Below are 23,731 nucleotides of genomic sequence, written 5' to 3' on the forward strand. Positions count from 1 at the left end.
CGGACGGTAGCCATTCCCTCCCTTCCCCGAAAAATGGAAGCAGTTCGTCTTGACTCATGAAGGAGGGAGAGAGAGAGAGCGAGAGAGAGGGGGGGAGAGAGAGAAGGAAAGAAAAAGAAAGAGAGAGAGAGCAGCCAAGGCGAACTCTCACAATGACAACATGGCTACTCGAGGGCTGAGAGGCAGCCCAGTCTGTTGGCCAGCAGCTCCCATTCTGCTGCATTGCTCAGGGTTATGCCAGAGATCCAGGGGTGTGGATCCGAAAACCCCGCACAGAGAGAGAACAGAGCCAGCCTGTGTGGATGTGGGGTTTTTTGAAGTCGTGTTGGACGGCGAATTTTACTCCGACGAACTTTGCAAAGCTTCCTCATGAAGTGTTTACCCAATGTTTTTGTGTGTGCTGTGTGCTAATGTTTTGTCGCCGTGCTTGAGACACAAAAGAAGAAACCTTTGCTCTCATTTTTGTCTGTCCTCAGGTTCTCGAGTGACGAGACGGAACATTTGTCCTGCACATTGGAGAGCATATGGACAGCAAAAGAACGACAACACCGCGAGACGTCATTCAGGATTTCTTTCTCTGTCGGGATACTCCTGGTTCTACCAGGATCAACTCCCTTGTTCTTTTACGCTGATTTTTTTTTTTTTTTTTACAGGTTTCAGGAACGCAGCGGCCATTTTCACGGTGGGATGAGGTAGTAGGTTGTATAGTTTTAGGGTCATACCCACACTGGGAGATAACTATACAGCCTACTGTCTTTCCCAAAGTGACGAGCGGGACATCGGAGTCGAGCGGGATGTTCCGATCTCCTGTGTTTGACTGCCAGAGAATCCAATTTAACACAATAACGCACCGCCATTTTCTCCCGTCGTGTTGCAGCCAATATGACACCTGAGGCGCCCCATGGCAGGGTGAGGTAGTAGATTGTATAGTTGTGGGGTAGTGATTTTATCCTGAGCAGAAGATAACTATACAATCTATTGCCTTCCCTGACGCGCGGCAAAGCATCTTGTTTTTGTTTTGTTTTGTTTTTTTAAATGAATAGGTAAGAAATAATTTCTGTTCCTTCGCATTCCCCAAAGAATCGATCTCTCGTCCATTTCTTTGGGCTTGCCTCATAATTTGAGGTCTTTTTCCTGAGAGGGTAGGCTTCTGATTGGCTGATTCAGATGAAATATGTCTATTAAGGCTGTGCCAGACAACTTGCAAGTTTGAAAGCTCCAACTGGGTGGTGTTCCCTTGTACTTTTTCTATTACAAGAATGGAAAGTCTTCCAGTTGGAACAGAATGGGGAAATTTCAAGTTGGAAATATCCGACATTCAAGTTGTCTTGAAAGCAGCGTAAGATCACAATTGTGGGCCTAGATAGCCAATTGCTTAGTTGTAGGGCGGCCATTTTGACAGACAAAGACTACTCGTTTGCACTTTCTGATTGCTTTGTGGTAGTGACAGATGATGTTGTGTAGTCTTATGTATGTTTGTTATACTTTATGGGTCAAACATGTTGGGTAATACTTATAGAATTGATCGTAATTAATAGAAAATGTATAACATTCCCTTTATAAATACATAAATTGGGTATGCAGAGCCTCAACCAGGGGGCAATATATGTGAGCAATATTTGGCAAAAGGATGAAACCATAAGCTCAAAAGCTTATTTCCATAATGTCTATGGATTAGATATAGGTCTTCATCAGTGCTTGAATATATGAGTCACTCGTGAGTGTTTGTGTTTGAAGACAAATCGACATAGGAATATGTTTTAACCTTGCCTAAAAGAAATCCCTTGCTTGATGTAAGCAGGCCTGATAGAGTTCAGATGTGGTGGTGCCTGAATTCAGGCTTGAGCTCTGTCATGTACAATGTCAAGAAAGGCATTCTCTACATTGTCTTTGAATGTATTTGATAATTTCAGGCAAAGATAATTTCCTGTCCATCAGCCCTGTGTAAGACAATTGCCATCTGTATTGTGACTGATAAACTGATTTCATTTGCTGTAATCAACTTTAATAAAATATTAAGATGGATTTCGGTCTTGTCTTGATTGTAACCGTGTGTTATTATTTTATGTGTGCTAACACTTAACTCCTACCAACTTGTACTACTTGATAGTTATTTGGCTGGAAATGTATAAACTGGTGATTTGGCAAATTATACACACTTTAAAACTGACAAGTCACAGCAGATTGTATACAGTGTGATGTACAGCTAATTTATCGTTTGACACTACTCACTGAGTTTATCAATGAAGATACTTGGAGCCCATATTTCAAAGGGTAAGCATACGACAGAGTTGAACAAAATCGCACTTAGAGATGATACAAGCTGATAAGTGTCTCATTTTTAATCTAACCAGCGAATAATCAGTGGAGATTAGCAACTAAATAAACCTATTGGTATGCCAGAGCCTGTAACCTTGTCAAAACTGTTATGGTGCCTGTGTTCATTATGGTTGTATAAGTGGCTTTAAATCCACCAGATGGACTTGTTAATATCACAATGGCTATTTGACCTTCACTTCATTCTTTCAACCAAACTATTCAATGAACAAACATTGACTTAACTGAATGAACTTGTACAGAATATGTTCAATCCACATAGCCTTGTAACCTCTGTGAGTTGTGTGCACGTGTTAGGAGAATGGTATATTGTGGATTTTTTAAAAAAAATTATTAGTATTATTTGGAGGTCAGTAACAACAAAATGCCTAAATGAGAGTGTGTGTGAACGTTATTTAGCCACACGATGGCGCTGTTGTAAAAGGCATTGCGCCGTCTAATGATTGGATATGGGTGTTAATTGGTGCGCACTTTGTAGCATAGGCTACATGATCTAAGACTGTAGTTGCAAACTGATTTAGACAGCCTGCTTAATTAACCTGAATTATACACAACTGATCGTTTTCTTTCTGAAAGAACCAGCTGGTCAACTTGACCATGAAAAAGTTCATTCTTGTTCATTAATATGAAGTTCCCAATAGTTTCAAAATTATCAAAATCATTTTTTTCAGTAGCCTATACATAGCCTGATTTATTTTTCAGATTTTTATTATTCAGATTTTATTTTTGTATGAAATAGCCCAGATATGCAAATATTGCAATTAGACACTCTTTAGACGGTGTGGACGTTGCCTGTCAAACTTTTAGTTATCCAATACATTTAGATAGGCTATGCATGGCGGGGGTGGATTCAGAAACCCTGGGAGGAGCATCTTGGAGCGGGAGAACGAATAAAAGCAGTGTTCACCAGCAAGTGTCACAGCGATGTCATCTCTAGGAATATGTGCGCTTGTGAATAAGTTGTCTCCCCTCATGATCGTTTCGTCCGATACCCTAATTGGGTCGATCCTTGGATATTTTTAATAATGAGCAAGAGGGAATTTAGATATAGCACGGTATTACAGTGTGTCGATCAGCAACTAAACTACAGACATAGGCCTACAAGTTGTTTAAATCAGAGTGAAAATGGTAAGCATTTATAAAGATTAGAATTTAAAGTAGCTACAGCTTTACGCATGTAGCTAAGTGGTAGAAAACTAAATTTACTCCAGAAATTGGGTCTACGTGTCTATGAAGATGAGCTGCATCTTAAAGAACACGCCCTAATAGATGAAGTAGACAGATATAGGACCTGTGGGAGAGAGGGAGTTGGAAATCTCCGTGTGCGGCTTGTGTCACACTCTGTGAAGCTAGTATACCTGAGACACGTAAACTGACCAACATATGGTGAACACACGCCAAACGAAGAGTCTTTTAAGGATATCTTTCCACCTTTGTGACGGAACTTTGGGTTATTCTACGGGACACGGTAAATTTCACAAAATTAAGGATTTCCTCCACCTGTGAGCAGTCGGCTTTGCCAACTTCCCCCTAGTGTGTGCACGGCAAGAGGGGGAACATCATGAGTAGAAAGACGCGTCGCTGGATTTTTCACATTTTTCTCTGCTTGGGGATTGTGTATTTGAAAATTGGGTAAGCATTTAGTACCTCTAGAAGTGTTTTGTGTGTACCAAAACCCAACTATGTTTGCCCTCTTGGCTATATGTGCCAAATTGACCCGGTATGCCCGCGCCACGCTAAGAACAGAACACAGATTTAAGGAAACTAATGACCGTAGTAGTGGTGATATCTCCGAGGAGATAGGGAAATCATGATTGATCTCAGCACTTCTTGCAAAATGTATGGTTTATTTTGCAACCTGTAACCTTATGGAACTTCGCACAAATTAGTCTAATGAAATAGATCCTAACTTCATTCAAAAAAACATTTATGCAGCCATTAAGTCACGTTGGAAGGTCGAAGTGGACTAGATGAATTGATTAGATGAGAAATCTTCAACTTTCATTTTTTCCTTATAAATGCTTGTCTGCCATTTTGAGAGATTTCTTCATTATGATTACATTATTTACCCTATTTAATAATAATTATAGGCTATATAGGCCTATTAATATTTATGTCCCTTTGTCCTCGATATTCATATCCGAATACTTTCGTGCTTATTCATTTGTTCTTATTGAGGTTATTATGGATAGCCTAGGTAAGAAAAATGTCCTGAAATGCGTGCCCGTGCGTAATGCTTACTTTGTTGTCTAGATAGAGATTCTCTGTATGCATTGTTTTAATCTTTGAATTTAACTTTAACCTCTTCAGGGGCTTTTCGTCTGTGGTTGCTCTGGGGGCAAGTATTATCTGTAACAAAATTCCCGGTTTGGCCCCTCGTCAAAGGACGATCTGTCAAAGCCGTCCCGACGCTATCATAGTCATCGGAGAAGGAGCACAAATGGGAATCAACGAGTGCCAGTTTCAGTTCAAGAATGGACGGTGGAATTGCTCTGCCCTTGGCGAGAGGACTGTCTTTGGAAAAGAATTGAAAGTGGGTATGTTACAAAAAATATTTACGTCAAGCATCACGCAAAGCAATACACAAAAGTCACTCGATATGAGGTTGAGTTCTAAGTGCATGAGGGTACATGTTGCAGCATCCAGTTTATGCCTCTACCTGTAGCATGTTGAATTCCCTCAAGATTGTCATAAAATTGTAATGATCATTGAATAACATGTACACAGTGTTTCCACGTTTCACGAGCAACCGTGATTATTACGCTAATTGTTTACAGTGATGTGGTTAATTCATATGTTTGCCGCGTAATGGTCACATGTAACGCGGTAACATACAAAACATACTTGGGGGTGATATTTGTCATGTAACGGTTGCGTCCATCCCTGCGCATAGGTGCATTGCCTTATTTGCTACTGTGATATATAGGGCAAAATGAAGGGCATCTCACATAGACATAGACAGGTAGGCCATGGGTCTTGAATCACACAGGTAAGGATTCGGCAAGAGATTGCAACCTAATGCTCTGTTGTAGTTGTGAAAAACATGATTGTAGTTTAACAACTTCAATTGTTTGTATGTCTGCAACTTTTCCAGTGGTAGCAGAGATTTGCCCTCCAGTGTTTAAGTGTCACTGGTGCCGTGTTTGCACTCCCTTTTGCCCCAGTGCAGGTAGTCTGGCCGTGTTTTTTATTGTCCCCCCACATCCCCTTAGCAGTAGATTTTAATGATTTAGTAGCCAAGCTCCTCTCCTTACCACGGGTATAAGTTACATTAGTTGAATACAACACTGTATACTGCAAGAGGGTTGCGTTTAACAATGTGTTGTCCTGAAAAACAAAGCAGAAACTAATTACGAGTGATTTTTTTTACTCCCTGTGGGTAATGTTATCCGTTTTCCTAGGGCAAACTTTGGGCCTATTTAGAGTTTTTTTCAATGCTATTGAGCTGCCAACACGTTGATGAATGGTTGTGTGAGGGGCTGCCTAGATGCGAAGCTCTTTGACTGGTGGGAAAAGAAGGCTGGCTTATGGAGAGCTGTTTGTCTGGGGAAGATGGCTGCAGGGGGAATCTCAGTGCTCAAATGACTGAACAGTCCCGGAAATAAACTTTTTTTTCAGAGGGGATCATATTTACCGTAATTCTCCTGTTTCCTTTTCTTTCTTTCACTCTTGTATCCCTTCGTTCCTCTCTCTCTCTCTCTCTCTTGCTTTGTGTGTGTGTGTGTGTGTGTGTGTGTGTGTGTGTGTGTGTGAGTGAGAATATGTGTGCTAGAACTACCTGAGAGATAGACAGTTGTGAGAATGTGTGGTAAAGGCTCAAAGGAACACCAGTGATCTGTAGAGACTTGCATGTATCGCTGAGGGTGAACTTGTATTTGCATCCTCCCCATCAAAGTCTCGTGGTTCACTGGGTGAAAGAGAGAGAGATAGAGAAAGAGAGAGAGAGAGAGAGAGAGAGAGAGAGAGAATTGGAAAGGGAGACAGTGGGACTGAGTGTGAGAGAGACAGGGAGAGAGATAGGTGGCTTTAATCACTTTAGATTCATCCTCCTTTTCAGGCCCATTCATGAAGTTCATGACGATTTCTCCCGTGCATCACCTTTAAGTGTTTGCAAGGGGAAGGAACAGCTGCAGGCTCTTGCAACAATACCCCCTTGAGCGGCTGTGACGGTGTGTGTGACAGTGAAATATTGTGACACAGTATTGTTCCTGGCCCCCCGCCCTGGGGTCCCCTCTGTGTGTGTGTGTGTGTGTGTGTGTGTGAGTGTGTCTCTCTCTCTCTCTCTCTCTCTCTCTCTTGGTCAGTGGGCCATCCATCTCCGGGCCCTTGGACCGCTTTATCTCGCTCTGGGCCCGCTGTTGTCTCTGTTTGATTCCGCCGGGGGAAAGGCCGACTAGACAGGCGTTCTAATCGGATTGGTTTCACCGAGCAGATTAGCTGCTGCACGCACAGAAGCGCAGAGTGGCGCGAGATGAATGCCATTGTTTAATCCTGCGTCGGGTTGGGGAGCGACGTTCACACTTGCTGAGCGCTGAAGAACTAAGAGGTAAACCACCCACCCCCACCTCCACCACCCACCCCCTTGAACACCCCTGAACCTCCAGCGTGCACTGGTAGACGTTTGTTTAGCGTATACTTCACAGACTGTGATAACATTTCCCCAAAGAGAAAAGAGCCTGCAATCACCACATTGCTGGCCCAAAGAGATTTTTTTTTTAAACACACTGCTTTACTACATTCTGTGATTGGCTCAGTATCCTGTACATAAGACGAGGGATAGACATGTTTTAAGCCTTGTATTTTTTGTAAGTGTGTCAGCCACGGCTCCCCACTCCCTGAATTTTCTCCCTGTTAACCATCCGCTGGTATGCTTGAAAATAGTTTTCTCCCAACAGCATTAATGCCTCAAGTCCGGACAAGTACATTGTGTTAGGTTTATAAATTAACCTTGTGCATTTGCAGATTTTTTGGCAAGGGAAGTCCTACATAGAATTATTCTAAGCCAATGGTTCAGATACCTCTGGAAAAAAAGTAATGAAACACTTGTCATAACAGACAAGTTTTATGGCTTGCTTTATCAGTGATGTTTGTGTTTCAGGATCTCTGCATTGAAGTAAACACAGTTTTACCAACAGAGAGAGGACAAAATAACAGTGAAAGTGAAGAGAGGAACATTTAAACGACCTCCACTCACCTCAAGTTTTTGATGCATACCCTTATATTGGCCGCATGCCCAAGGGAGCCATAAAAATCTTTTCATAATTGATGCCCAGCCCTGGCCTTCCTTAAATTGCATGGGCTCGGCTCCAAGATGTTTATCTGTGACAGGTCCACACATACCTGCAGCGTGTTAGTGAGGACCTCGGTACACTACTTATTTGTTGATCGGCTTCACCATAGTGGAGGATAACAGGCTTAATACAATATAAAGTGCACTCGTACATCGCAGTCAGTCAGTGTGCGGCTAGGGAAGATATGCTGGAGAGATATATGTGCACTTGGCTGAAATGATAATACGGTGCAGTGATACTGTAATATTTTTTCTCTCCTAAGTTGCTTCACTTACAAAGTGCCCAGACCATCCATAGCTGTCTGGTCATAAAAACGGCTCTTGTGAAATGTCCTGTGCCAGGAAAATGTTGGTATGCTTGACTATTTTAATAGAACTTCAGTGGGAATTGATAGGTTTTGTGAAACAACTGTAAACAATGGCTGTTTTTGCACAATCAGTAAACTTGGTTAACTTACCTTAAAACAGCAAGTTTTAGTGTTCTTAACTTGTTATAGTCTCTGCATAACCTGTATTAACATCATGTTGCATTGATTTTTCATTTTTTGCATTTCTATGCTGCAAAATAATGCTAATGAATGCATTATTTTTCTTGTAATATTATAATCTACAAAATAAATTGCTACATAAAATATTAGTACTATACTTATAATCTTAAAGAGATAATCTTACTAAGAATCAAATCTATGCATTCTTAAGGCAAATTATGATGTATCTGCCGGTGATTGTCTATCTGCGATTGATAGTTTGCTACATAAACATCCACGGCTTCATTTATTCCTTTACTGACAGAACTTGTTAAACCCCTGCTTAGGAATGCATACCAGTATCTGAAAATAGCATCTGGTTGAATATAAGGAGTTAACTGGTCCTGATGATTCAGTGATCTGTTCTGCACCACGTAAATGATTCATTTAGAGGGTAAACACAAAGGATGGTGATCTAATGTGGAGGCAATGAGTGCATTTCCTCCAAAGGGCCCAAGGCAGGTAGCTAACTGGCGGATCAGATCAATATCTTCATCCGCCTCGGCACTCTTGAAGTCTCTCTCTGCCGTTTGCCTAAGGGTGGGTGCAGCTACATGCTACATTCTGTATGGTAGCCTACTGTAGTTTCAGTGTAGCTACCCTAGCTATATCAGCTCATCGTGAAATAGGGCCCCTAGTGGTAGTTCTGCTCTGGAGAGTTCTGGCTGGCACCTGGTAGTGTTCTGGGCATCTTCGGTCTTCGGCTTCTTTTAAAACGCGAACACGGGAATCTTTTTTGTAGCCTGGCCCTCCCCACCTAGGTCTTTTTTCATGGAGATCTAGTTTGGAGCGCCTGTCATTACCCTGGAAAAATCCAAACTCATTCACAAATGAATTAATTTCTTCATTTTTCCAACTGCATTAGGAATAACATTCAAGCTATATTGCAAAGGATATTTTAGGTAAAAAAAATAATACTATTGAAATAAACTATATTGCCAGAGGGTGGTAGTGCAGAAGTAAGCATTAGTTGAAGTAGATCCAAAGGTGGTAGTGGTAGAAGGAGAAGGAGATAGAAGGATGTAGGAGAGGAGGTACTCTTGTGAGGGTTGATGGTGGAGAGGGACGTCCTGCTCTGGTAGCACTTGGTAGGCTGTTGGGGAACGAGAAATGAAAATAGTCTGGATTGCGGAGTGTGTTGAGTCAGCAGTGTCAGACGACGTTCCTTGGAAGCCAAGGGTTAACTTAAGGGTTAACTTAAGCTCTCTTGATGAGAACATCTCAGTAAGTGGGAGCAGACCCAGCAACCACTTTGTAGGTAAGCATTAGTGAATTTGATGTGGGCGACCAAGTGCAGCCTGTGTAGCTCAATGAATAGCAGGGTAGCAGGTGCCCTTTTTGGCTGATTGAAAGCCAGACTCACAGACCCCCACGTTCTGGACCCTCTGTAGCGGTTTCACTGCACAAGCCAGGAGGCCCATTAGGAGGGTATTACAGTAGTCAGGCAAGAGATAGCCAAGGTCTGTACCAAGAGCTGGGGAGCATGTTTGGTTAGGTACCGCCTGATTTTTCTTATATTGAATAGTTTGAAGAGGCATGACCAGCCAACAGAGGTAACATGGTCAGAGAAGGTGCATCAATCATGACACCCTTGTGTTTCTCACAACCTTGGAGGGAGTAAGAGTTAAGAAGTCAATTTTGATGTTGATGTTGTGGTGTATAGTTTGTTTGGCTGAGAAGATTCAGTTTTAGAGAGATTTAGTTGGAGGGCATGTTCCTTCATCCATGTGGATATGACAGAGAGACAATCTAAGATCTGTACAGAGTCTGTGGGGTCATCAAGCGGGAACAAGAGTTGGGTATCATCTGCATAGCAGTGATATAAGAAGCTATGTGAATGGATAATCAGGCCCAGGGAGGTGGTGGACATAGAATAGAGAAGGGGACCCAGTACCGTGCCTTGAGGCACCCCTCTGCCCAGGCAGTGAGATGTGGATGTTTGTCTCAGCCAAGATACAAAATGAAGCAAATACGTCAGCCATGAGGTTGGTAGCGGGAGGATGAGGTGAAGGGTAGAGTAAAGACTTTTTAAGGTGAAAAATTGTATCTCTGTATCTGTGTTGTAAAAGCTTTCTTTGCAGTAGTGACTTATTTTAGTTGAGCAGGTCTGATGGATAGAGGACACAAACTATCCAGACAAGAGCTCAATGTAGAACAGGAAGACTGTGTCATCATCATTAATATCTAGAGATGAGAATGTGCAGTGAGGTGGCAGAACACCAGCAACTAGAGAGGACAAATGGACATAAGACATGTTGGAGAGGTTGTAGCAGAAGGAAGCCATTGGTGGAGGAACAGAGGATTGTTCTGAGATGCACATAACCAAATGAAATAATGGTCAGGTAAGCAAAATAATTAAAAAGCGTAACCAGGTATCTGAAGAAAATTTTCGGAGGAAAAATTAGATCAGGCTCTTTGCCAGCTTTGCGAGTCAGAGGGCTGTGGAACTGTTACATCTCAACTGAGTGTATCAGGGGTGAGAAGTCTTCAGGGGTAGGATTTTGAATATTTACGTATATCACCAAGGACAACCATGGGACAGTCATGCAGGGATGGAAGAGAGCAGGATGTCAAGCTCATCCAGAAAATTGCCCAGCTGTCCTGGTGGACGGTAAATGGCAATCACCAAGATTTTTAATGGAGCGGTCACCATGATGTCATGGTAGTCATATTTGGTTGAGGGGAGCTGTGTAGTAAATTTACATTTGTTGGAAATTAACAGGCCAGTGTGAACTGACGGGAGGTATGGCAAAAAGTGTTAAGTTGGCGGAAAACAGCCCGAGTAGCATCATTTTCTCGTTTGATGTAAGTCTCAGTGAGAGCCAAGATCTCCAGAGGAAGGTGATTACCAAGAGCAGCAATGAAATCAACGTTGTTCACTGTGGATGGGTAGTTAACAACCCAACTGAGTGGGCGGCTCCTGTGGGGGAGGTTTGGTGAAACGTCCTGAGTGAACTGGAGATAACAGGAATAGGAAAGTGACAGTGAGTACAGTGAGAGGAAACCGGGCTATGTCATAGTGGACAGGTTAGCCTTACTGTACGTTCACACCGCCGCCGACTTGAGCTTCCAAAGATTCCAGAAGTCATTCATTTTCAATGGAAGCCGGCTGCTCTAACACTGTTACAGTGCAAGTTTTATTGAACACAGCTTTTCTCGCATTAACTGCTATTTAACTGCAAGTTAACCACTGTTAACTGTTATTGCACCCGGCTGAAACCACCCACGACAAACAGACAAAGAATTTGTTCAGGGAGGGGAATGACTTAATAGGTCACCGGCCTGATGACATACCAATTGTTTTTGATCGCTCAGCTGTGGCATCACCCAATAATTGGTTTCAGGTGCTTTGAAAGCAGAAGGGAAGTCAGAATACTTATATTATTCATGGGTTTCATCAGGTCCCTTTCCACAGGTGTGTACAATCAAGCACCTAGATTATGAATGCAGACTGCATGGTGCTTGATTAATACACCTGTGGAAAAGGACCTGATGAAACCTATGAATAGACACACTTTACTTGAATAGTCCGACCACAGACTATCTACAGATTCTGAGATTATAAACAAACCATCTGTTCTATCAACAAACACAATTTATCATTAGGGTGAAGTTTAGGGGTTGGATTTGGTTAAGGTGATGTTCAGTATTTGTTCAACAACAATTACTAAACTTGAATCACAACAGATGATAATAATAATATTTCCTCAAATTACTGTATCTGTGAGTGGACTATCCATGTATACTATAGCTCTGCAGACCGTTCTTGATGATCAGTATTTGTTCAACGACAATTTGATGTGCTGAACTTCAACAGGTGATCTGTTCATTCTCTATGGGTGGACGATCCAAGTACAGCTCTACCACAGACTCCTCTAGCCCTCTGTAGCTTAGACTCTTCAGGCCCTCTGTATAGCTTTCTCAAATGCCTTTAAAAGTGCTGCAGCGAGTTTAAAGCTCCTGTTTCGATTGAGAAATGCTAACATGCTATACAGTGCAGCATGAATTAGTAAACTATTACAACCTTACTGTGAACTTCTTGTGTGCACACTACAGAACCGTATTTGTGATGCTGATTTAAGCATAAATAAATAAATCAAATAAAAACACTTTGCAATCCAAAACTCAAAATCGTGAAGGAAAAAAAAAGAAAAAGAAAAGTTTTTGAGGCAGCTTTTTTTTTTTTTGGCCCTGTCTTGGTTTGAGCAAATCACACCGCTGACCTGGAAGTGCCCTGATTTAAAGAGGCAATCAATTATCTTTGTCTTCTGCTCCGACAGGCTCTGCGTGCCTGCCAGGCTCACCTCCACTGGGTGTACTCCTCTCCTGACGGAAGCTGGGACAGTGGCCAGATGGACGTTTTAAACATATATTCCCTCTGTCTTTTAAAGTCTATTGTGCCCTAAATAAACTTGTGTTCACCGAGTTCTCATTGGACACGGGCCAGTCTAACTGCTGTCCGGTGTGGCCGGAGTTTTTGCAGTTTGACATTTTTTTTTCGTCATGTTTAGACAAGACTGCTGGGAGTGATTTGTCTGTGTGCAGGACAGGTGATAATGGCAGCCATGATTTCTCGGAAATGTGCATGTCATTGAGGCCACTGCATGTATGACATGTGGAAGGCCGTGAGCTCTTGATGCATACGAGGCTGATGGTGTTCTGTTCTCAGTGCATTCTCGACCTGGTGCTCTATTGCTGATGGGGCAAAACGTCTGAGAAGCGTGTGGAAGTTCAGATTTTCCAACATGACTTTTCTAAGAATTGACTCCCCCTCACTCTCTCTGTCTCTCTCTCTCTCTTTCTCTCTCTCTCTCTCTTTCTCTCTCTCTCTCACACACACACACACACACAAACCTCCTCCAATCCTATCATTAATCTGTGTAAAGCATGCGTGATAAATGAAGCAAAACTTGGCTCGGATTGCACATTTTATTATTCCTTTTGAGTGTCAAAGCTATTGCAGGTATGTACAAGGAGTCCTGACACCGCCTGAAACAGCGGGATTGTGTTGTCAGCCATCCTTTACTTAACGCAACATTTCTTTTTTTCCCTTTTCTCCTCAGGCAGTAAAGAGGCGGCCTTCACCTACGCCATCATCTCGGCCGGTGTGGCCCACGCCATCACGGCGGCCTGCACCCAGGGCAACCTAAGCGGCTGTGGATGTGACAAGGAGAAGCAGGGCTTCTACAACCAGGAGGAAGGCTGGAAGTGGGGCGGCTGTTCGGCCGACATCCGCTACGGCCTCAGCTTCTCCAAGGTGTTTGTGGACGCGCGCGAGATCCGACAGAACGCCCGGACGCTCATGAACCTGCACAACAACGAGGTCGGCCGAAAGGTAGGTACGCCCGCTCAGGAATGCGCTGTGGGGTGGGGTGGGTGGGTGCTGGAGTGCGAGGACCTGCGAGGGATGTTTCTACTGGAATGTTGAAATCTGGTTCAGGGGGGTATGTGTGTGTCTGTGTGTGTGTGTGTGTGTGTGTGTGTGCGCGTGTGTGTGTGTGTGTGTGTGTGTGTTGGTGTGTGTGTCAGTCTGCCTGTCTCCTTGTCTGTCTGTATACTGTATGTCCAGCATCATCCCTGGAGTTGCCTGTTATGTTGTTGGGAGGTTAAGAGCAGTTCACTTGCTTCAGATCAGTAGGACTCTGGTTTGTCTCCTACTTTATTTTGACAACCTAAGGGCATGAATTGAATTGAATGGATATAATGACATTTGCTTAAGTGGCAGTTATGACATATCTTATTGTTTGCTGATTAACAGTTCCTCTACCCAGTCACTGGGGCTTGACAGCCCATAATAACCACGTTCTTTTATTTGTCTAGTACTGGCTTTCAATGAATAGGCTCCCCCACAATGCCGCTTTCCTTCAGCCTCCTTCATTTTCTTCACTTGATGCATGGGCCTGATTACAGATCATTCTTTTGTTATTAGAGAAGTAATTATCCCTCGCAGATGACAAACATGCAATCACAATGTCTGTCCAAATGCAATTAGATGATGTTATAGAGTGCTGAAGTTTGTGAATTTGTCTCCAAGTCAGTGAGAAAAAGCTTACATATACAAGCAGCAATCATCGCTATCATTCAATCAGCATGTTTGTGAGTTATTGAGGAAATAGGCTGTTGGGCCTTTACTAAGTGGGAGTAACCACAGCCGCTAGACCAGACCCCAGACTGTATCTTGAATGAGGGTAGGCCTACTTGGTTATTGCTATGCACATTCTTATATTGTTCTCTCTTTCATTTGTGGTCAGTCTGCCAAAACCAAATGGTTCTCTCGCTTCTTGATTAGATTAACACAACAATGTGTGTGGGGCATTTTGCGAACCAAACTCCATTTAAAATCCATCTCTGATATTGTGCTGAACTCTCTGAAACTTGCCATTCACTTAACAAAGTTAGGAATGTAAAAGACACTTCTGTCCATTAAAAAGTACCGAGCCCAAAATCAATTTTACCTGGCAGCCTCTGTGTGATGTCACGATGACTCACGAAGCCAATGTTTCAGCACTTTGGACAGGGTCGTTGAAGATGAGGAGATGGGGGGCGGAGTGGGGGGTAGTAGGGGGGGGGGGGGCGGGGGGGTAGGTTCAATCACAACCTCAAAGGTTTGGCATGAGCCTACTTGAAATACCTCTGCGTAATCATTAACTTAATGCCCCCCTCCAGATCCTGCGCTCTGGCCGAATGGCAGGCATGGCCCATGGGGCTGCCAGATCAGTGCAACCCAATAACCCCTCCATCAAACCACACAATTAGACAGAGTCCAGTAACAAAAACGCATTATTCTCCGACGTTGAAATTAAAGATGTTTGATGTGTCAGCTCCCATTAAACATGGTAGATACAGTCTGCCGAGTGCAAATTCCAAACCGAAGATGTTCTTGTCAGGCGCATTATGTAAGTATCAAGTATGCTGCTTGGTAGATGGATGGAGGGTGTACTGTAGGTAGGGAAAACATCTCCTTGTTGAAAGACTACGGCATTTCACTTCAATAGCCATAAAATGTTTATCAAGAGTCAACAGCATGACCGTACTAAGCCTGGTGTGCATCTGAAGCGCCCCGCAATTACCCCCAGTGACTCCAGAAAGTCTGAGCATGGCGGCTGCATGTGGAATAATTAAAAACTTAGGTGAGGCCTCCCTAATACTGTACGTGCAAAGGCCTCCCACCCACCGAGCCTGACACGGAAGATATGTGAACACATGCCATTACATCAGAACATCTTAGTGCTTAGTTCTCAAAGAGAGATGGAGAGAAGAAGAGAGACAGAGAGAAAGAGAGAGAGAGAGAGAAAGAGAGAGAGAGAGTGAGAGAGACAGAAATACCTTGTGGCACCCACACAAAAGCTTAAACTGATCCCTTGAACAAGCAAACCATCAACACACAAAAAAAACCTCAGCAATACTAAAGACTTTAATTGAAGCCTATGTAGATACAGTGCACTAATGTCATTCATGATGTGTAGCGATGATATTCATTTACCTTCACTTAATAACCATGGGAGCCACACTGACACGTTCAATTGCAGATCAACCTTATTTGGATTTATAAATTGCTTTAACTATAGGTTTTAAATAATAGTTTTTGTTTCTGCTGCCATGAATAGATGGTCCTTTTAGGCCTCACATGGATTGATTTAATGCTTTAATCACAGAGCATTATCATATACAACGTATTCCGCAGGCTTCACAGAAGGATCATTGGTTAGTTTATTTTTCTTCCAACTGGTCCCCCTCACTTCATGATTCATCCAGCTGTTCTCGACTTGTACTTAGTTGTAAACAACCACTCCTGTGCTTGTGTTTGTGTTGGAGTTTATTATCTTTAGCTCTGAGGTGCAAAGGCCTAGATCATCTTTCAGACCCCAGACTGCAACAGTGTGGCCTCTCTCATATACTGCTGAAGCCGATAGTAACACGTGCGTTTTGCCAAACAGATTTTCCTGGTAGATGGGATTTCGTAACTCAGAGCGCAGCCAATTCTGGAGTAGTTCTCTGCCGTGTTCCTACAACCATTGTTGTGTAATGACCGATGGGAGAGATTTAGTAATAGTCTCTCTATGATTTAATAGCAGCTCCCTTCACTTAATATAGCTTCTTGGAAGTGGAGCCCTGGTAGTCTACTGATCTGGCCCAGATACCCTCTCTTGGTAGTAGATCCACCTGTGCATGGAGACATGAAACCTAACTCTGCGGCTTTATCTGTGTAAACTATACACATGGCCCTTGTTGAAGGAACTCATGACTGCCATTCAAGCTGTGTTTATGTCATACCTTCCACGGCTGGCGCTTGGCCTTACACACACGTGCATTGCACTAACATAGCCCCCTGTACCTGCCTCTTATATTTTGATCACGGGTATGATTTGCGTAAATGTGTTTTGTATACAAGTTCGGAAGCTTCCGGAAAGACTGACTACGGTGACTGGTCTTCTTGGTAATGTGTATGTGTGAGTGATTTCCCCTCGCCTCCTTCTTCAGAGCCAAAGGCACGGGGCAAATCGTATTCTGGCGCAGCGAGTTTAACAGTCCTCACATTCTTCATTTGGAATGTTAAAGAAAAAAAAAAAAAACCTTTGTCTCAACCTGTCTAAGACTTCACAAAATATGCTGGTTTGGAGGAAAATTGAGGCACTAGTTCCCCAAATCATAGACTATGATCACACAAAACCCTCTGAATTGGTTCTTGTCTTAAGAGAAAGTTAGCACTGTATCAACCGTTTTAAGAGATAAGAGTAAAAAAAAAAAAAAGAAGCAAAGGATTATCACGTAAGTTTCATACTGATTAAGTTCTGCCACAGATGTAGGGGTGGGAAGTTGTTTCTGAGCGATAACATCAACAAACTCTCCCCGAGGTTTACTCATCTCATAAGAATCTAAGAGGAGACATCAGATATGATGTAGCAAAACAAACGAGTGACCTGCAGCTGCGAGTGGTTGTGCCGAGCCACTGATCTTCGTCTCCCAGTAGGGAGGTCAGAGTGTGTGTGCACTACCCTCGTGTCAGAGGGCCTGTTTTCATCCGTGCTAAGACTCTGACGTTTGGTCTCCATGTGATTTCCCCCCCCTAGATCCTGCCGCAGCAGTTAATAATCACTATAATCAATTGAAGTAGCTACACCAGACGCGACAGTGGCACGTACATTCGAAAAAAATAGACCAGTCTTCTAAAATGGAACGCTTCAGTTATGAGCCTGGTGTAGCTCCCCTGTCAGAGTGTGTGTGTGTGTGTGTGTGCACTATCCTTGTGTCAGAGGGCCTGTTTTCATCCGTGCTTGCTAAGACTCTGACGTTTGGTCTCCATGTGACTTTCTCTCCCCCCCCCCCCCCCCCCCGCCTGTAGATCCTGGAGAAGAACATGCGGCTGGAGTGCAAGTGCCACGGCGTGTCGGGCTCGTGCACCACCAAGACCTGCTGGACGACGCTGCCCAAGTTCCGGCAGCTGGGCTACGTGCTGAAGGAGAAGTACAGCCAGGCCGTGCACGTGGAGGCCATCCGCGCCAGCCGCAACAAGCGGCCCAAGTTCCTCAAGGTGAAGAGCACCTTCCGCAAGCCGCTCGACACCGACCTGGTGTACATCGAGAAGTCGCCCAACTACTGCGAGGCCGACCCGGTGACAGGCAGCATGGGCACGCAGGGGCGCATGTGCAACAAGACGGCGCAGCAGCCCAACGGCTGCGACCTGATGTGCTGCGGCCGCGGCTACAACACGCACCAGTACTCGCGCGTCTGGCAGTGCAACTGCAAGTTCCTCTGGTGCTGCTACGTCAAGTGCAACACCTGCAGCGAGAGGACAGAGGTGTACACCTGTAAATAATGGGCAAGAGTATTATTATTGTTATTATTATTATATTAATGTTAATGATGGTAATATAAATATATAAATATATTTATTGGAGTACTTATTTATGCACATGTATGCACACATGATGTATATGTGTGTGTGTGTGTGTGTGTGTGTGTGTGTGTGTGTGTGTGTGTGTGTGTGTGTGTGTGTGTGTGTGTGTGTGTGTGTGTGTGTGTGTGTGTGTGTGTGTGTCTGTGTCTGTGTTTTTGACGGATTGAAAAGCAAGCTTGTAAGATGCAGAGGTCCCTTTAAAGGGGTTGTTGTGGACAACTTGGGAAACATTTGTGGGACCACTGTTTTGGACAAGACAGGACTGATTGGTCCGGCGAGTGTTTCAGTCCTGCGATGGACTAGTAATTCTCAGCGCAGGACACATGTGCACTTGTTGTGGAGACTGTTATGGACATGGATGTCTGCCTTGGACAGTGTACAGAAAGCTCTTATGGATCATGAGTGACTTGCTATGGTGGGCACAGAAACAAGGCTCACTTGTTAATGAACTTAACATTCCTTATTATGTGTTTCTTTGCTTAAAAAAAAGGATTATCACTTTTCTGCTGTTTATTTCAGTTCAAGTGGATGGACTTTTTTTTACTTTTGGCATGACAATATTTAACTTTTTTATTTAGAGAAAAGAAACTAATATTAATTTATTTAATGAGGAGACTACTGATTTTTTTCATTCTTTCAGCGACATTAGGATATTTCGTCAGTGAATTTCATTGTTACTGTTGAACAAACAGCTTGACCACGTTCACTGTTACTTTCTAACCTACAAACTATGCTGGTGCTTCAATATTGACATATAACGACAGGCAGAGAATTCATATGTGTAAGAGTTGCTCTATGTGATATATATGACAGCATTTTTGACCAACACTTTTTAACCATTCCATATTGAATATTGAATTAGCATTCAGTACAGTATATGCCACATTCCATTGCCAAGATGGCAACTTCTTCCTCACAGATATTTCTTCATTAATACCACTATCCTACAGTGCCCAAAAGATAACATTTCCAACCCGTTTTATAACATAACTACCGTGGGATCTAAAGGCTTTCTGTGAAAAGAGAGATTATAACAAATGACGTCTATATGATGGTTATGATAAGGGATGCAATCAAGTGCTTAAAAAAAACTCTAAGGACCAAGGTCAAAAACAGATATCATGCCAATAATCTGATAGACATGTTTTTCATCGCAGCAAGTATAGTTGTGCTCTTACTTAGTCCCGAAATGGCGGCGTCATAACTATGACGTCCAGTTTTCCGGACCACCATGGTTGTCTTATGAGTAGCCTATCTGAATTGGAATAGTTTTAGAGGTTGCTTAAGTGTACTTAACAAGAAGACGAATATGGAAATGGAAAAGGAACATTCCAGTTATTTTGCCAAGTATTTTGATCGTGATATCATTATTTTGTGAATATACAACACCACTTTGTCTATGCTAGTCATTGCACAACCCTTTTTTTATAACATGAGAATACTCCCCTACCTATCATGATACACTGGAGTTGTTTATACTGTATCTATGTCAGCTATTTTGTCCCAAAATGAATCATTGAATGCCTTTTTTTAGTGTAAAGTGTTTTAAAGACACTGAGACATATGGCATTTTGAATGCACATTCTCAATTTTGCTGACGATAAATGATTCATTTTGACACATTATAGCTCTGTATATGTATGTGGAACAGCATTCGCTACTTGAGAGGAATAATGGGGTCTAGTGCGTAGTCCATATTGTATTTTATGTTTAGAAAAAAGACCCCACTTGTGTGCTGCTACATGTCTAGCTGCAATTATGCAGAATTGCCCATAATGACAGCAATGTTCACTAGGTAATTGCCACTGGTATCATCGACTTGTCTGATATTCCTGATGAACTGTCCCTGTGTATGCATTGCTTAATAGATATATTTTGTAAGAGATTATTTTTATATGAATGTTTTATTTATTTTGATTTTCTTTTGTAAAAAAAAAAGAAAAAGAAAGAAATATGCCACCATCCAGCTCTAACAGCAATTTCTGTAATTGTCAGAAATAAAAATTAATGCTTAATAGGTTTGTGTTTGTTATGATAGTCAATGAAACCATTGTATCTATGATGTTTACTACATTTCAAAAGTGAGTGGTCTTAAAGTCATTTTTAGTGATAGGTATGCTGGTTGAAGATTGAACCAAGAGAGAGCCATTTTCTGTAAGTCAGCAAAAGGACTCCACTAATACAGGGTAGCATCAGATAAAAGTAGTTTGATCTTAAGCAGATTCTGGTACTAGAGCAGATAGAGGTGCTTTACCAAAGAACAAGGAAGTGTACGATAAAAATGGACAATGGATTGAACCACTGCCAAATTGATCCCACTACATGCTTTTTCTGTCATATTTAATTTAACAAACTTTATGAACTAAGTCTTGAACAGTGTTAATAAATGTCTCTTAATCAGTTTGGAACTCTGCATTCCCTTACTTTATCTCTGGCTTCGAAATGAATGACCAAAGTATAACATATTCTTCTTTGTTTGTCATCATAAATTATCTTTATTATGCATTTCTTCTAATACAACGTATATTAATCTCATTGGGATCAATACATAGAAATACAGTTTCATTTCAGCATGCCATCCACAAGTCAGTTTTGCCTACAACAGACCACGTCACAAACATCACAAAAAAAGAAAACAGGTCACGTCAGTGGACGTGACAGACTGGACAAAGACCCTCTCTGTCTTTCTGAAGAACAAACGACTCCCTCTGAATGTCACAAATCGGTTTACCTTACAGCAATCAAGCCCTAAAAACCCCAGTTCACTCCAGATACGACTCTCCCTCCTACCCACATATCCAGACAGAGACTGCAGGAGGGCTAACACATTTTCCCTCAGTCAAGGTAGCATTCCACTGCATGTAGCCTGGGCTATGAGAACAAGTGTAACCACGTTAGGCAGTCAGTCAGTTCAGAATGAGCAGGTGTGTGGGTGTAGGCTATATCATTCAACAATAACAGGGAACAACATCAGGCTATACTAAATGTAATAACTGTGTGTGTTTAATCAACAAATGCTTCTAAGATTAAAAAAAAAAAAAAAATAGATCAAATATTTGGGATTTGAGTTGAATATCTCCATTATGTTCTACTTCAATTCCAGTCAGGACCCTCTGATGGAGTATTCCCACTTGTTACAACGAGTAGAGCCACAACAGAGCCTTAAAGGTCCTTCACAGAGGATAACATTTGTAAGTGCAGACTCTCTCTCTCTCACACACACACACACACACACACACACACACACACACATACACACACACACTAAAAGAAGATTTTCAAAAAGCAGACACTACTTGGCAGAGTAATGCAGTGACAAAGCAAGCTTATTGGAACATGAATAGTGGTAAGTCTAAGGCACCCCACAACCTTCACTCTTGTGGCAGTTACAGTATTACCCATAACTTTTCAGAGACAAACACTACTGGTAATATTCATATGTATCCAAAATATTTTCTGTAAAGGTGTTTAGATAGATAGATAGATAGATAGATAGATATCTGCAGGGAAAAAAATAAAAAAAAAAGATGCTCAGTCAATGATTAGAGATTTACAAAGAAGCCTACATGAAAATACTCCACAATTGCCACTTATCTAAATTGATTCATCTTGACAATGCCTCAAATTAGTTAGGTGGCAACTATTCATCTGCTACAATATAATCATAGCCATTGACTTATTGTTGCCTATTCGCTTCAGCAGTTTTTACAATCTGGATGACTGAGGGTGGGCAGGAAGAGAGCGGGGGAAAGTGCAGGCTTTCTAATAGTGGGACAGCGGGTCGCTTTAATTGATGAGCGCAGAGCAGAGACTGTGTCGAGGTGGCGGCCGGCAGAGGAAGGCGGAGAGGGAACGGCAGGGGTGATGGATGGCGCTGACATCTGCTTCATTCACTCCTCTGTCGCGTCGCCACAACAACGGCACTGCGCCCCTCAGCAATGTTCCCCGGTTTCCCTGAGAAGCACGGTCCCCCATCAGCCAAATGTTAACTATGCAAAATCTAGATAACTTTTTGGAGGCGGGGGGTACTTATTTTGTTTCGAGAGGAAGGCGAAAGAGACTGTTTAACATTCGCAAAGGGGATGATGTCAAGTGTAATTTCAATCCAGGAGTTAGAAAAGACCCTAGCAAATCGGCCGCCAGTTCTCTCCAACACAAAACATCTCTTTTGCTAAGCTAAAACTGCGTCAGACACCCGCGTGAGCAGGCAGCTGGCCAAACATCTCAGGCTAAAGTAACATCATCGTTTGGACATGAGTTGAATCACAAAACCTTGTGGTTTAGAGGAACGTTGACGATAAAAGAAAGGCCGGTGAATGAGATGTTTGCAACTACTTAACATACTTGGGGCTCTTAGGAGTTACTCATATTGGCTGGACTTTCTCTTTTTGTCACATTTTGAATGGGGGTGTTTTCAATGAGTTGCACTCATTACTATGTGAAACCCTATCCCTTTGGTCGGAATAGCCTACAATTTGACTTAAAAGTAAACGACAATTACACAAAAACATTTTTTTTCCACGAATGTTGTCTGAATCTATAGCTTATCCGTTCCTGATTTCCATTTAATAAATCATGTTAAATAGCCTACGCCAAGATGTAGTGTTAAGCATCAGTAGCTTTCATGTTGTCATCTTGTAAGTGTAAACCTAACCACCCCTGCTGTGAGGTGGTGATGTTGCTGGTAAGCGTGAGTTAGGCCTGTGGAGGTGTCTTGCAGGTGTTCGCTATGCTTGCGCTGCGTTACCTTTCATTTCCTTTCACTGCGGGTCTCTGCACTTTGATTTCACACCTTCTGTCCGAGACCGTGAATGCCAAGGACACACTAATGAAGATATTCGACACGTTGCCCTATAGCACAAGAGCAGTTTCATGGCCAAAGTATTCAGCATCAACGTCTGTCTGCCAAGCGGACCTCCCCCCTCCCTCGCATAGATTATACGGTTTATGGAGCGCTCTGACCGCACCTGTGCACACCTGGATTCCGACAGCAGACCGTGATTTATGGTAGGCAGCCGGTCTGTTTCGTACTGTGGTGTTCTCTTGGCTGGATATGAGCCTCTCCTCTCAGCGTTGGCACCCATGCCGTGACAGCCTTGCTCTCGCTCGCTCTCTCTCTCGCTCTCTCTCTCTATCTCTCTCTCTCCCGACGCCCACTGATCGCCTTGTCAGAGGCTACCTTCTTGGAATGAGATTCTGCACAGGTATGATGCAACGGTTACCCTGATGAGTTTATTCACCTGTTCTTAAGGATGTGCGAGGCAACGCTGAGATGATCAACTGTCAATTGATAACTGCAGGCCGGGGTTAGACCTATCTAGATGCAACATGTGTTCAGTGTGACCAAAAAGTGGAAGAGCATATCTTTAAATCAGAATAGGATATGAGATTTCGTGGAGGATTATGGTAGGCCTAACTTTCAGAGTGCACTGTACCCAGCGGTAATGTGGATACACAGAGGCTTTGCTACAGTTTCAACAATGAAAAAATGTGCTGCTTACAGGATAAGCTAACCTATAAACAAAACAAATAGGCCTAATTATAATAAAATAATAAAGAAAAAAAACATTTCATCATAACCTTTCGACCTTCAATGATAGATCATCCTGTAAATACTTGACAATGGCCGGGTTTCCCAAAATCGTTAAGAAGCTCTTAAGTCCTAAGAACTTCTTAGGA

The 23,731-nt window shown here is 42.6% G+C and overlaps 1 protein-coding gene across 1 annotated transcript; it reads left to right on the forward strand.

The window, feature by feature from the left end:
* Positions 1-3,278: 3,278 nt before the first annotated feature.
* On the forward strand, positions 3,279-20,067 carry wnt7aa (wingless-type MMTV integration site family, member 7Aa). The gene is made up of 4 exons (XM_062544425.1): positions 3,279-3,969; positions 4,648-4,874; positions 13,218-13,489; positions 17,498-20,067. The coding sequence occupies exons 1-4, from the start codon at positions 3,899-3,901 to the stop codon at positions 17,969-17,971; spliced, it is 1,044 nt and encodes a 347-aa protein (XP_062400409.1). The 5' UTR covers positions 3,279-3,898; the 3' UTR covers positions 17,972-20,067.
* Positions 20,068-23,731: the final 3,664 nt, after the last annotated feature.

Source organism: Sardina pilchardus, chromosome 9 (assembly GCF_963854185.1).
Source record: "Sardina pilchardus chromosome 9, fSarPil1.1, whole genome shotgun sequence".
NCBI classification, from domain to species: Eukaryota; Metazoa; Chordata; class Actinopteri; order Clupeiformes; family Clupeidae; genus Sardina; species Sardina pilchardus.